The 13,512-nt window shown below is 41.0% G+C and overlaps 4 protein-coding genes across 8 annotated transcripts in view; 2 read left to right on the plus strand and 2 right to left on the minus strand.

Annotated features, from left to right (window-relative positions):
• LOC134795819 (annexin B9-like) overlaps positions 1-1,349 on the plus strand; it is a 122,761-nt gene extending 121,412 nt beyond the window's left edge. For 2 of the 5 annotated variants that reach the window (XM_063767778.1, XM_063767756.1), the window contains exon 8: positions 219-1,349. In XM_063767778.1, coding sequence (XP_063623848.1) covers positions 219-269 — 51 coding nt within the window. In that variant the 3' untranslated portion in view covers positions 270-1,349. The remainder of the gene's footprint in view (positions 1-218) is intronic. The other 3 variants (XM_063767763.1, XM_063767770.1, XM_063767783.1) reach the window with 3 other exon arrangements.
• Positions 1-13,512, minus strand: part of LOC134795557 (uncharacterized) — a 135,113-nt gene that overhangs the window by 36,157 nt on the left and 85,444 nt on the right. The window lies entirely within an intron of this gene.
• LOC134796009 (uncharacterized) lies at positions 1,269-4,924 on the minus strand. The gene is made up of 7 exons (XM_063767913.1): positions 4,773-4,924; positions 4,569-4,699; positions 4,315-4,421; positions 3,962-4,128; positions 3,511-3,639; positions 2,241-2,423; positions 1,269-1,389 (listed from the first exon to the last, which is right to left on the minus strand). Exons 1-7 carry the CDS (start codon positions 4,812-4,814, stop codon positions 1,357-1,359), a joined length of 792 nt encoding a protein of 263 aa, XP_063623983.1. The 5' UTR covers positions 4,815-4,924; the 3' UTR covers positions 1,269-1,356.
• Positions 5,410-13,493, plus strand: LOC134796136 (mediator of RNA polymerase II transcription subunit 29). The gene is made up of 5 exons (XM_063768112.1): positions 5,410-5,682; positions 8,070-8,131; positions 9,765-9,849; positions 11,821-11,916; positions 13,302-13,493. The coding sequence occupies exons 1-5, from the start codon at positions 5,455-5,457 to the stop codon at positions 13,419-13,421; spliced, it is 591 nt and encodes a 196-aa protein (XP_063624182.1). The 5' UTR covers positions 5,410-5,454; the 3' UTR covers positions 13,422-13,493.

Raw genomic sequence — 13,512 nt, forward strand, 5'->3', positions numbered from 1 at the left:
AACATATTACAAGCCTTTATAAAACGACCTTTTGCTAAGGACTGAAACCAAATTCACGGCAGGCTAGGTTGAAACGCCAGAATTTGCCCTAACTGTTTGGCTAACCACGGCTCGCGGTGTTGCGTGTGTTGGGCGCCACGCATGGCATAACTTGCTTCGAGTGTTCGTGATTTGACTAAAGATTGGTTCAGGCTCAGGAACATCCGTTTTGGTTGCAGGGCGACACGTCCGGAGATTACAAGAAGGCTTTATTGACCGTTGTCGAATAATTGTTGGGCAGGCGGCGGCGATTCAAACAAACGCTAATTCCAATTATTTAAGCTAAACGTCAATTTCTCGGTTGTAATTTGATCTGATAGGCCATCTGCGCGCGGCCTCTAAACTGTTATCCTCACTTGAAGACGGAGCGAGCCAGTTTTGCGGCCGCGCCTTTAAGATTAATTTATTTTTAAAAAGATCTGTATATTTTGTTCCTTTGCACATAGTCATGTAACTTATCTTTGCACTGTACATACTGTCTAGCTGATGGCTTCTTCATGCATGAGCGCGAGTGCTGAATGGTTTTTACAAGTAGTTGTTGATTTTTCAGGAGGACGTAGGAGGTACTCGGGGCCTACTGCTCTCTACCTTGAGCTACTAGACCCCGCATGCCACTAACATGCAATCTCAGTATTACGAGCGTCCTTTCGTGTAACCTTGCTGTGTGAAGAAAGTAGTCTCATCACAAATACTTATACCATTGTATCGATGTAACTTAAATGTGCATTTTATTAAAGACATTTATAATTTTAAGATATTAGAAATCTCGTGTTTGATATTTTTATTTTATTTACTGAATTTTATTTACCGCATGGTGTGTGAAAAATCTCAACTGAAATTGTGGGCCAGTTTCGTATTAAGTTTTACGCTTATTACAGCTTCGTTTTCGGTATTGTTTGCAGGAAGACATAAACGGCGATTTTCGAGATGTCCTAGTCGGCCTTTGTTACTAAGCCTGCAACTATGAGGCAGATTTACTCTTGCATGCGTAGGTACCTATATTGTAACATGGTCTGTTAGGTCGTTATGTACAAATGAAATGTAATGTTTTCCAGGGTGATACGAAGGGCGACTACAAACGCGTGTTACTCACTCTCGTACAATAGCGACGATACGCATAATATAAGACTACATGTTGTTATGAATTGATGTTGTGCGCATAAGCTAAGTTCCGATCTGAAACTGCCTTTACATTGTATAACTGTTGAGATGATAGAAAAAGCTTGATATTTTTGTGAAATGAGATATTTATTGATGCTGTAGTTTCGTTTACAATATATTTACATTAATAATTAAAGTATGTTCCACAATCTGGTTTTATTCTACGTCCCTTATCCCTTCCTCGGTTATCTGAAAACGAAAATTCTTTCAGTCTGATATGATATGTAGGTAATAATTTTTATGGAATCAATTAAATCATTCAATTTGGAAGGTGATCAGAACTGTTAAATAACGTAACGTTCTCAAATCTCGGCTCGTTAGTCGTTTTGACAGGCAGGATGAAAAGTACTGTCAGCGATAAGAGCTTGTATCATAAATTATATCTATACAAAAACATATTGCTATTAGGAGTAAAGTATCGGTCGTGCATTTTTTGTATCATACGCAAATCATACCACTTAAGCGAACTGCTTGCTGATATGTTATGCTCATAAATAGGTACTAGGATGAGGAACGGGTGCCACACAAACACGTAAATAAATAGTTATCTCATCCCGTTTGAAACTACATCAGATGATAATTTAGGTATATTAAAATATAAATAATATTGTCAGCCGGCAATTTCGCGGTGGAAAGACCGTCAGCTGATGCCCTGAAGCCCGTAACGCAGAAGCCAAACGGGAGCATGTATTATTTATTTAAATGCGCCGTCCCTATTTCATCACCAAAGTAGTTAAGGAAGATGTAGAAGCCTCGTGAACATCGGAATCACTGTACGTACCTTGAACGTGATCACAGCGTTCGGAGCAGAGCTGCGCCCTGGCGTCGGCTAGTGCAACCACGCTGGTGCCAGAGGAGAGACCCACACGGGTGCTTATCTAACACCTCGATGGCCCAATATTACAGGTTTCTATGTTACATTTTCATGATAGTTGAAATTCGACTTAATGTCACTATGAGAATGTTCAAATTTCACTTCGTTAAAAGTGAAACATAGAACCCTGTAATATTGGGCCAGCTATCTGCCAGTATGAACATACCTTGAACGTGCCAACAACGTTAGGCGCGTTATTTGACTTGAGCATGAGGGCGGCGCGCTCCCCGCCGCGGTCCGCGAGCAGCACGCGGCGCGAGCAGCGGTGCGCCCATGCGTCGCCTAGGGCACCCACGCTGGCGCCGGAGGAGAGACCCACACGCGTGCTCATCTCGTTCGTTAACACCACCTGCCAGTATCAACACAGTCTATACAGTCGTTCGACGGGGGCCAAGGGGGGGTTCGCGCGCACCCGAGCTGCATACATCGCTGTCATCGCATTGTTAGTAGCTCGGTACACGTCAAAGGCCGTCGGACCACTGTTATCTTACTTTTTACACTGTGGTATCACCATTGGTTATATGTATCATTGGTTATGTGTATGTATGGATATTTTACTTAGGGGTCATCCATTAATTACGTCACACGAATTTCTAGGTTTTTTGACCCCCCCCCCCCCTTGTCACATTTGGTCACATTTGGCAAACCCCTCCCCCCTAGTGTGACGTCACATTTTTTCTACGAAATCGCCAAATCGAATTAAGTAAGTACCTAAGGGGCTATTCATAAATTACGTTATTTCAAATTAGGGGGGGGGGGTCTGGACATCGGATGACGGTAGCATGAAGTAGGAGGAAATGGGGTCATTTGAAGCATGATTTTGGATGATTATAGGGGGGGGGGGTCAAAAATCGTCAAAAATCGATGACGTAATTTATGGACAGCCCCTAAGTATTATTAATATTTTATCAAAATATTTTTGACGATATAAATATTAGTAATTTTATAACCCAAAACTGCTTAGGAAAGAAAATTAAAAGAATAAAAACGATTATCGTTTTAAAAACTTGTTATTTAAATGTACAGCGAATAAAATAATTTAAAAAAAAATTTCGGTTACTGATGAAGTTAAAGTGACGTCACAAAGTTTGTGTCTCCCCCCTCCCCCATGTCACAATATGTCACATTTTCTTGACCCCTCCCTCCCCCTAAACGTGTGACGTAATTAATGGATGACCCCTTATGTGTGGTGGCAGTCTCTCTATAAGAAAGCAGTTCGTTTATAGGGTAGGTAAGGTAGATCAGGGACTGACAAACTGTGGCTGAGACAACACAACACAGTTGGTCTTTTTTACTGAAATGTCATCCGATCCATCATGGTTGGATGGACAAACTTTTTAGATATAGAATATTATAATATAATTGGTATTGTTAATGGTTAAGTTAGGATTACTAGCTGTAAGAAGCATAAAGCAATTGGATTTCTGGATACTTACAGCAATTTGGTTTTCTAATGCAGTTTTATGTAGCTCTGCCATCAAGCGGAACAGTAGCCCTGTCCTTTGTTTTGTGGATATGCCCTCTTTGAATGGGAATGCAATGGAATCTATTACTATGAGTTTTATCTGAAATCAAAGTAAAATAAATATTTTTTGATGTCTGTTACATATATTCAATTTAGAAACCTGGTCCTTTACAGCCCGGCAGACTCCTTGGGTAATTTTACAAAAGTCAGTTTAAAAATTTAGGTATTTGTTTTCAATTTCAATAAATAGATATGTTTACAGTCTAACATACACTATATAAAATATATGATAAAGATGGTTATAGACTCAGTTACAAACAATGTATTTTTGGGGAATGGCTAAATAGATAGGTACCTACACTGCAATATATTAGGTACCCTACATGCCCCAACAGGTGCACTGAGCTGTGCAATATACTTACATTAGGATGTTGCTGCACAAATTTAGGTAAATTGTGAATACATGCACAGAACTTCTCCAAACCAAATGCATCCATGTAGTGTAATTTCTTTAAAGCATCTTCTTCCTGCACCGCTATGCTTGTGTGCAGTAGCCTCTGGCATTTGCTGAGGCTTGCAAAGAGGATTTCTGAAAAAAAACCTATCTTACTATGTTTTGTCTTTCTTCCACATAGCAATAAGCAACAGTAAATTAGCTTAATTATAAAATACCTAGTAAACCTACACAGAATGTTACATGCCTGCCTACTTTTATATACAGTTATTATATGTTTGTATGCAGTAAATGCATGTTTTCGATTATTCTTATTCTTACCTTTAAACCTGTAAATACTGAAATTCGTATTGGTGTCGATGTATAAGGCTTCAGAGCTTAGTCCTCCAAGGACCTTCGGTATTTGAACAGAAGCACAGAATTGTAAACTAAGACAAAACAAAATAATAAAATGCAAAATAGCCAGTTGTAAGTAACAAATTTAATGTGGATTAGCATTTCTAAGACTCTGGAATTAGGTAAAATAAGATTTTAAGGATTGACTAACAATGAACTAGGAACTGCATACAACTTACCATAATTGTGTTTTTCCTGAGCCTGGCAATCCTATTAATTCTGTAATAGAACCTAACTGGAGCCCGTCATTGCCTAGTGCATTATCCAAGCTCAAACTGAACGAGGGTATAGAAGGTAAAGAAGTTTCTCTCTGAAATATAAATTAGGTGCAAATCAGTGTTCACTTCAATAGAAACTTAATTCGTTTAAATCACAGAACTAACCTGCCATAGTTCTGTTGCATTATAAATTTTAAAGGCTGACATAATTATTGACTGTGGATGGCACTCTAATGGCGCATAAATAACAAAATTCTCACTTTTTCAGTCACAAAATGCAATGAACTTTTGAAATTTCGTGGCTTACACACGTTGACATATGTTAATCAGTGTTGCCACTGTTAATATAAATAAACCGTAGTGACGAGCAACCGATTATTACCGTTTTACAGAGCCATCTTTTGTTGAGTAGTAGTAACTAACTTTCCATTTTACAGAGCCACCTTTTATCGAATAGTGGTACTAATTTAGTTACTATTTACTTCGCTAGATGGCAGAAGGATTCTCATACGTATAATGATTGTACTATTTACCACTAGATGGCAGCAGGCGCTAAATTCATATTTTAAAATGTGGATAGTATGTTCTTTAATTTTATTACATTGGTTAAATTCTGTGTTATTGATATAATCTTCACTAAATCTTTACATGTACTTAAACAAAATAAGATACATTTAATCAATCATAATTTTCTTTATCTGTTAAACAACTAAACGCCAAAACCGTGCGGACACAAAACGCAGTAAATGTCAAGTTGTCAATGTCAATATATACGTATTTTCGGTATTTTTGTTTGTAAATCAGTGCGATATTAATTTATAAGGGTTTTTAACTATAAATCAACAGCATGAATCAAATGAACTTGCATGTTCCTTTAAACCCAGTGGGAGCGGCTCCTAACGTCGGAGTCGGCGTCGGTATGCCGATGCCAGTAGCTGGTGCTATCATGCAGCAACCTTCCCCTCAACACGCTCAGCAAATGCAGCCAGCAATGGCACAGCCGCCTCAGCAAGATAAAATGGACAATATCTCTAAAGTCAAGACGCTCATGAGCTCTCTGCGCGAGTCTATACCTGTAAGTAAAATAATTCAGTATAATTTAAAATACCTTGGAATGGATCCCTTAGCCCTTAGCCACAGAACACCGCCTCTAGAAACCTAATATTGGCCATTTTGTTCGAGACGCAAATCACCAAACTGTGAGGTGCGGGAGGGGCGCTCACGGCATTGCGATTGGTCGTTTCAAACATGGCGCGCTGACACGTGCAAGCGTAGGGATGGGACATGTTCATTACAGGTAGTGGGTACTGCTACCAGTGATATCGAAATTTATTGTGGTAAAATTGTTACAAGTAGTATACTTAGAGTAAACTTACTTAATAATTATATTGATTAATTTAATATTTCATTAAGTAATTTAACAATGTACCTGAAATTTTTACTTAACATGTTAGGGCATTTCTGTTTAAAGTACCCAGAACATGAATTTTAAAGTTTAGATTTTTTATATTATTTCTACTCAGAATCGCAATCTCTTTCGATACGAGAAAAAAGTGTCGCCAAAATCTCATACAATTATTTTCTTTTGTCCGTTTTATTAAGGTCATTGAAGGTTGTATTGAAAACATATTCAAATGGACCAATAATATATGCCTATTACAAATCAACTCCGAGTTCTCTCGCGCTTCTTTGAAGTTCATCATCAGGTCTATCTCGTGACATGAGACCTAACTGCTCACCTAGAGGATTCAAAAAAAACCATACAACATATGTCTATCACAAACCAACACCGAGTTCCCTCGAACTTTCTTTGAAGTTCATCATCAGGTCCATCTCGTGACATGAGATCTAACTGCTCACCTAGAGGATTCTAAAAAACCCATACAACATATGTCTATCACAGACCAACACCGAGTTCCCTCGAACTTCTTTGAAGTTCATCATCAGGTCCATCTCGTGACATGAGACCTAACTGCTCACCTAGAGGATTCTAAAAAACCCATACAACATATGTCTATCACAAACCAACACCGAGTTCCCTCGCACTTCTTTGAAGTTCATCATCAGGTCCATCTCGTGACATGAGACCTAACTGCTTACCTAGAGGATTCTAAAAAACCCATACAACCTATGTCTATCACAAACCAACACCGAGTTCCCTCGCACTTCTTTGGAGTTCATCATCAGGTCCATCTTGTGACATGAGGCCTAACTGCTCACCTAGAGGATTCTAAATAACCCATACAACATATGTCTATCACAAACCAACACCGAGTTCCCTCGTAGGTACTTCTTTGAAGTTCATGATCAGGTCCACCTCGTGACATGCGGCCTAACTGCTCCGCTGGCCTAGAGGATTCTAAAAAAACTTACACAACATGTTACCTATATATTATGTCTAAAATGGTACAATACGGTATGACGAAGCACGAAGTTTCCGCAACTGCAAAACCACCATCGTCACATCACTAGTCGAAAGGGAAAGGGATAGCGCATTGCATTTTCAAGTTGACGAAAAGGGACGGACATACTTCGCCTCTGCTTCTGACCAGTATAAAATGAACCCCGCGGACAAGAAACGTTATTCAATGAAATAATGAATTTGACTTTCCTGTGGGATGTTTTTCCATCTGTTTCGTATGTAGATGTCTTAGATGACTTGCCACACCATTTTACGCTGCAATATCCCATGATTTCCCAATGAATTCAATAGTTTACGATTTATTTTCTTAGACTCGTGCACACTGCTAACAGGTCGTAACCTTGGGCGCAACTGATCGGAGCGGCGCGCGAACAATCTTATATTTGACCTATACACCATACGGGCGGTGACCGCGAGTCGTCCTATAAGCTCGGTCTATAGGGGTTGGTCTGTGCCCTTAGCATAAACATTGGGTCGCTTAAACCTACACACACGTACCACAAACCTATACACAAATTAACTAAAATGGAGTTACAGTAGAACCCTGCCTTTAAAAGCTTATTATTGTTCTTACCTACCTATATGTAATGAATTATATTGAAATATGTTTCACCCACGTCATTGTTTGATTTATACGGAATTCTTTAACTTCTTCTGTGCTGTTCTGTGCATTTAAAACCCAATTATTAATACAATCCTTTTTTGCGAATTATAATGTATTCACAATAAAAGCTTGATGATGATGAATATGTGTCGGGATGCCTTGCTGGAAACAGGCCAGCCAGTCTAAGAATTATAACATTTTAAAAATAACTCCAATGAAAGTTTATTTCAAAAAAATCAATTAATGGAAGTCTTGTCCGAACCTGACTATATATATAATTGGCAAGACAACAGATATCCGCATCAACTTAGAACCAGTTTTAATCAGTTCGTAATCAAGTAATTCAATTAACTTCACCCACAGATGCAACACCAACTGATAAGCTGTACTGCATTAATAATTATCACTTACATAATTATTTTTTATTATCTTTCAGATGACTCTTAAATCAGCAGCACAAATTTTGCATCAGAATCACAATATTGATTCCAATTCACAGTAAGTTATGATTACATCTTATTTAGCGTTGGTTGCACCCAACCATTTGTCTTTGTTAAAATGCTTGCTATAATTTTATTGTATGGGAAGTTTCATAGCTCTCTGTTGAGTGACATTGATCTGTCCATTGATCGTGGTTAGTGCAACTGGCCCTTAAAGTATTTAGACCTAGCAGGAAGAAGACTAGACTAAAGTGGCTGTGACATTAATGAAAATCTCATATAATTGACAATTTGCAAAGGTTCACCAAAGGCGGTCACTAAAGACATTCTAATTTTAAACGGGCATCTATGGTAAAAAGTAAAACAAAATTCAACATGACATGCCTATCTACTTAAAAATCTTAAAATACAAGTGGATATTAGAGCCAGGTATAGAATTAGTTTTACCCATGTAAAGACTCAAAGGGGTTGAAAAAGTGATGACTTCTCTTCTTGGTGTGGCAAAATTTGAATCTGCATGGCACAGTTTCATATAATATTCAACAGAATTTCAACTCTCGAATAACTAGTGTCTCCCATGGCCGTCAAAGTGGCTGATGATTGTTAAAGTTGACAGATGTTTATAAATAACAACGCTAGTATTTTGTTTCGGAGTAGTTGTAGTTATCCTTTAGTTTAGGGCATTTACATTTAACTTGTACTTTAAAGCGTGACTTAAGTCGTGTTTCAGTAACGTCTAACCTGACAAAATGTATGGGATTTGACATTGACCGTCAGTTTTGTAACGATTGCTAACTGGCCGTTAAAGGTGCACAGTTAAGTGAAAATGCCCTTTAACTTGATGTAGTTCATTTTTTTAGCATTAGAGACAGACTACGCGATCTTGAAGTGTCTTTTAATTGAAAAACGTTTTTTATAAATCAGTAACTATTACTAATGAAAGCAAAAGAACGTAAATAATCGTTTATGATTCATAATTGTTACATATGTATTTGCCGTGACTTATTTTTCAACAGTGTTTTTCAATAAAAAGACACGTCAAGATTGTTTACCTTTTTTCTAATGCTAAAAAAAACCGGGCAAGTGCGAGTCGGACTCGCGCACGAAGGGTTCCGTACCATAATGCAAAAAACGGCAAAAAAAAACGGTCACCCATCCAAGTACTGACGCCGCCCGACGTTGCTTAACTTCGGTCAAAAATCACGTTTGTTGTATGGGAGCCACACTTAAATCTTTATTTTATTCTGTTTTTATTATTTGTTGTTATAGCGGCAACAGAAATACATCATCTGTGAAAATTTCAACTGTCTAGCTATCACGGTTCGTGAGATACAGCCTGGTGACAGACGGACGGACGGACGGACGGACAGACAGCGGAGTCTTAGTAATAGGGTCCCGTTTTACCCTTTGGGTACGGAACCCTAAAAAGAACTATAGCTGTTATGCTCACGCCCGGGATCAACAATTTTATCACAAGAAAGTATAAAAAATACGTGGTTATATAATACGCAAAGGTGATTGAAGGTTACTTTCTTACACCTACAATATATATTACATTATATGTATAAAGTGAAACAAACAAACAAGTGTAGGTCATATCAAAAGAAGATACGAGAAAATGTTCATCTAGGCCAAGAGGCCTCGCAAGGATCTCTATGATAATGATAACCTGTTGGTTTTCTTTTTTTCAGGAAGGGTATAGACGCTCCAGTGCCGCGATTTGATAAGAATTTGGAAGAATTCTTTAGTCTTTGTGATCAAATGGAGTTGCATTTGGTAAGTAGTTATGTTTTAAGTAATGGCCATTCAGTATGACACCTATTGTTAGTGCTATATGTAAAAATCTCGATGTTTTTCGGCGGAAGGACAGGAATTACGTTGTCCCTCCCCAACGCTTGATACGTTCTCTTTTTCGCTAGCTAGATTGTGCCTTATAGTCCTTAGCCGAGCGCGCGCAAATTGCTGCCGATCAGATATGTAAGCGAGACAGTGCTATACATGTATAGCGAGGTGTCCCGCTCGCACACCGGAGCGGCGTGCAGATCTCTCTCGAGAAAAGGTATTCAACTTATTGTGGAATGAGCTCCCTTTTTTCGACGAATTTCCTCCCGCCCGCTGTGAAAGGAATTCCTCTTATACCGCACAGTGCGCGACCATTTAGGTTCTAGGGTGTGGGGATAAACACTCTGCCTACGGCGAGCGGTGCAGTGATGGCAAGATTGGCAAGCTGTCACCGTTGGCAACAAGGCAGCATGTCAAACAATTCTTCAGACAACAGCTCATTGTACTTACCTACGAGCGGTAGAGAACATTCTGTATACAGGATGACTAAAAAATAACTGCATTCCCGTTGCCAGGGATGAATTTTTGGGATTATAATGAGCAACTTTTACTATGGGACCAACCCCTAAGTCGCGAAAAAAAAAATTTGGCTGGTTCATTCATTTTAGTTGGTCCATTTTCTATGGGAGGGTAAACTTTTTTTGCGATTTCGGGGTTGGTCCCGTAGTAAAAGTTGCTCAGTTTAATCCCAAAACCTCCCTGGCAACGGGAATGTAGTTATTTTTAACCAGCCTGTATAGGAATCCCCAGTACCTACTGTCGTCCGATAGACAACATGTCACAGATATGCAGGAGCAGCTATTGGAGTAGGTTCCGTCTACTACGGCTCATATGCGCCTGCCGGACAAAGGGCCAGCGATTCATTTGCATAGGTAGTCTCTGGGACAGTCCATAAGATGGTAACTTCCCGACAGTAGACCCCTGACGGAAAAGACGCGCGGGACACAACTCTGAAGCACTCGGCCCGCTCGCCTTATAAAACGAAAGCATAGCAACTCCCACCGAATATCCCTCTGCTTGATAGAAGTTTCTGGCATAGAGTATTCGCACTGCGGGATGGTGGGCGGTAGGGCGCTACCGTCGTCTTTCAAGGTCGAGTTCGAGGCAAAAAGAGTACCTAAAAGATCGGCTTTCTCTTTTGAGCTGTGGGTCAGATTACCATCGCAGTGGTGGTAAATACTCCTGACAAAAGTTTTCCTGCTGTGCCTTTGGCAAGGCGGAGAGGTAGTCTTTTGCCCATTTTGGCGCCCCCCCCCCCCCCCCCTGGACGGCGCCCGGGACACGTGCCCCCTCCAGCCCCACCCCCCTAGTTACGCCACTGCTTCCAATAGTTACAATAACCTTGGAACACAAAACATTAATACCTCTCCTTTTTCTATTGCCTGATTTAATTGAAGCTACATGCCTATTGATTAGCGATCTCGTACAACACAATTTTGTACCTTATGTATACTTGATACGGTCCATTTATATCTTTTAAGTTTTGTTCGCTAGTACCCTATTGAAATGTGAAAGTTGGTCTTACATTAGGTAGGCTACAATATAGCGTCCAATAATTAACTTATTGACCCGGGTGCTTTTGCTATATATGCATTCTTATCTCTGATGTCTTTACGTGACTCCTTATCAACTGTAAACATTTGAATGTTTTCTAATGCTAATCATCATGTGATGTTATACGTAATTGCCCGTTGCCAGGTCAATAGGTCCTAACATTCTAATTAATACCTGCTTACAAGTATGTACGGACAAGTTTGTATGAATAATAATAACCATCCTACATCTAGAATTTGATCACTGTATAAAAATTTCGTTGTAGGTACTTGTCAATATTAACTAGGTCTGAAACAGAAGATATGTATGTTGACATTTGTTGATGGATTAAATCATAAGTTTTGTCCTCAGCGTACTGCGATAACGTGCATCGAGCAGCAGCAGTCGGCGGCGCACTACCTGCCGTCGCCTGTACACCCCGTGCGCCTCGACTCCGGGCCCAGCGCGGTGAGTGATGCACACTGTTACCACCGACACAGAGCACTGTCATACGAGCACGTGCAGCGAGCAGGGGGCGCACTACCTGCCGTCTCCCGTGCACCCCGTGCGCCTAGACTCCGGGCCCAGCGCCGTGAGTGATGCACACTGTTACCACTGACACAGGGCACTGTCATACGAGCACGTGCAGCGAGCAGGGGGCGCACTACCTGCCGTCTCCCGTGCACCCCGTGCGCCTAGACTCCGGGCCCAGCGCGGTGAGTGATGCACACTGTTACCACCGACACAGAGCACTGTCATACGAGCACGTGCAGCGAGCAGGGGGCGCACTACCTGCCGTCTCCCGTGCACCCCGTGCGCCTAGACTCCGGGCCCAGCGCCGTGAGTGATGCACACTGTTACCACTGACACAGGGCACTGTCATACGAGCACGTGCAGCGAGCAGGGGGCGCACTACCGGCCGTCTCCCGTGCACCCCGTGCGCCTAGACTCCGGGCCCAGCGCGGTGAGTGTTGCACACTGTTACCACCGACACAGGGCACTGTCACACGAGTACGTGCAGCGAGCAGGGGGCGCACTACCTGCCGTCTCCCGTGCACCCCGTGCGCCTAGACTCCGGGCCCAGCGCGGCGAGTGTTGCACACTTTTATCACCGACACAGGGCACTGTCACACGAGCACGTGCAGCGAGCAGGGGGCGCATTACATGTGCCGTCTCCCGTGCACCCCGTGCGCCTAGACTCCGGGCCCAGCGCGGTGAGTGTTGTACACTGTTACCACTGACACAGAGTACCGTCGCACGAGCACGTGCAGCGAGCGGCAGGCAGTCCGCGCACTACCTGCCACCCGACCTCAACTCCGTGCCTAACTTCTCACTTTCGCCTTCCATATACAGATCTATTACTGACCGCTGACTATTTTTTATATCAATCGATTCCATTCCTATCCAGTATCAATTATCAGTTTCCAAGGGGTCAACTAAAGGTAATGTACTAAAAAGCCACAAATTAAAGAAAACCTTTTCCATACATTTACTATGGAGAAACCGTGAAATTTTATTCATATTTTTCTATCTCGCCAATCAGGCCTATTACGTTTAAGGACCATAATATCTATGTCCTGTATGAAGACATTACTGTAGTACTTATAAGTATTGATAGAAAAAGGAGCAACGGAAACGTATCTTTTTAAATATCAAAGTACATAGTTAAGTTACTTAAGGCAGCTTAGACAATTCTCTTTTAGCTTAGATTCTTATTATCAATTAATAATGTTCAATTGTTCAGGTGCCTGAACATTGGTACCATTGCTTTGTTACCTATTGCCCCTTGTGGATTTACTTGATGTTAATTCAGAATATCCAGATAAATAAAGGATACTGTGTTTGTATTCTAGGAGAGCACACTAAGCTACCCCCAGTACTTGAACACGGTGCGGCTGCAGATCTCGTACGCCAAGGACATCCACGACACTCTGGTCGCCGCCGCGCAGACCGAGTGGCTCAAGAAGAACTAGCTTTATACCCCACACTACTAGCAAGTAAGATTACTGTTATTATAAGGCTAATATTAAACATTTTTACAGAATCACACTTTTATCAATTATC

This window comes from Cydia splendana, chromosome 1, assembly GCF_910591565.1.
Source record: "Cydia splendana chromosome 1, ilCydSple1.2, whole genome shotgun sequence".
NCBI classification, from domain to species: domain Eukaryota; kingdom Metazoa; phylum Arthropoda; class Insecta; order Lepidoptera; family Tortricidae; genus Cydia; species Cydia splendana.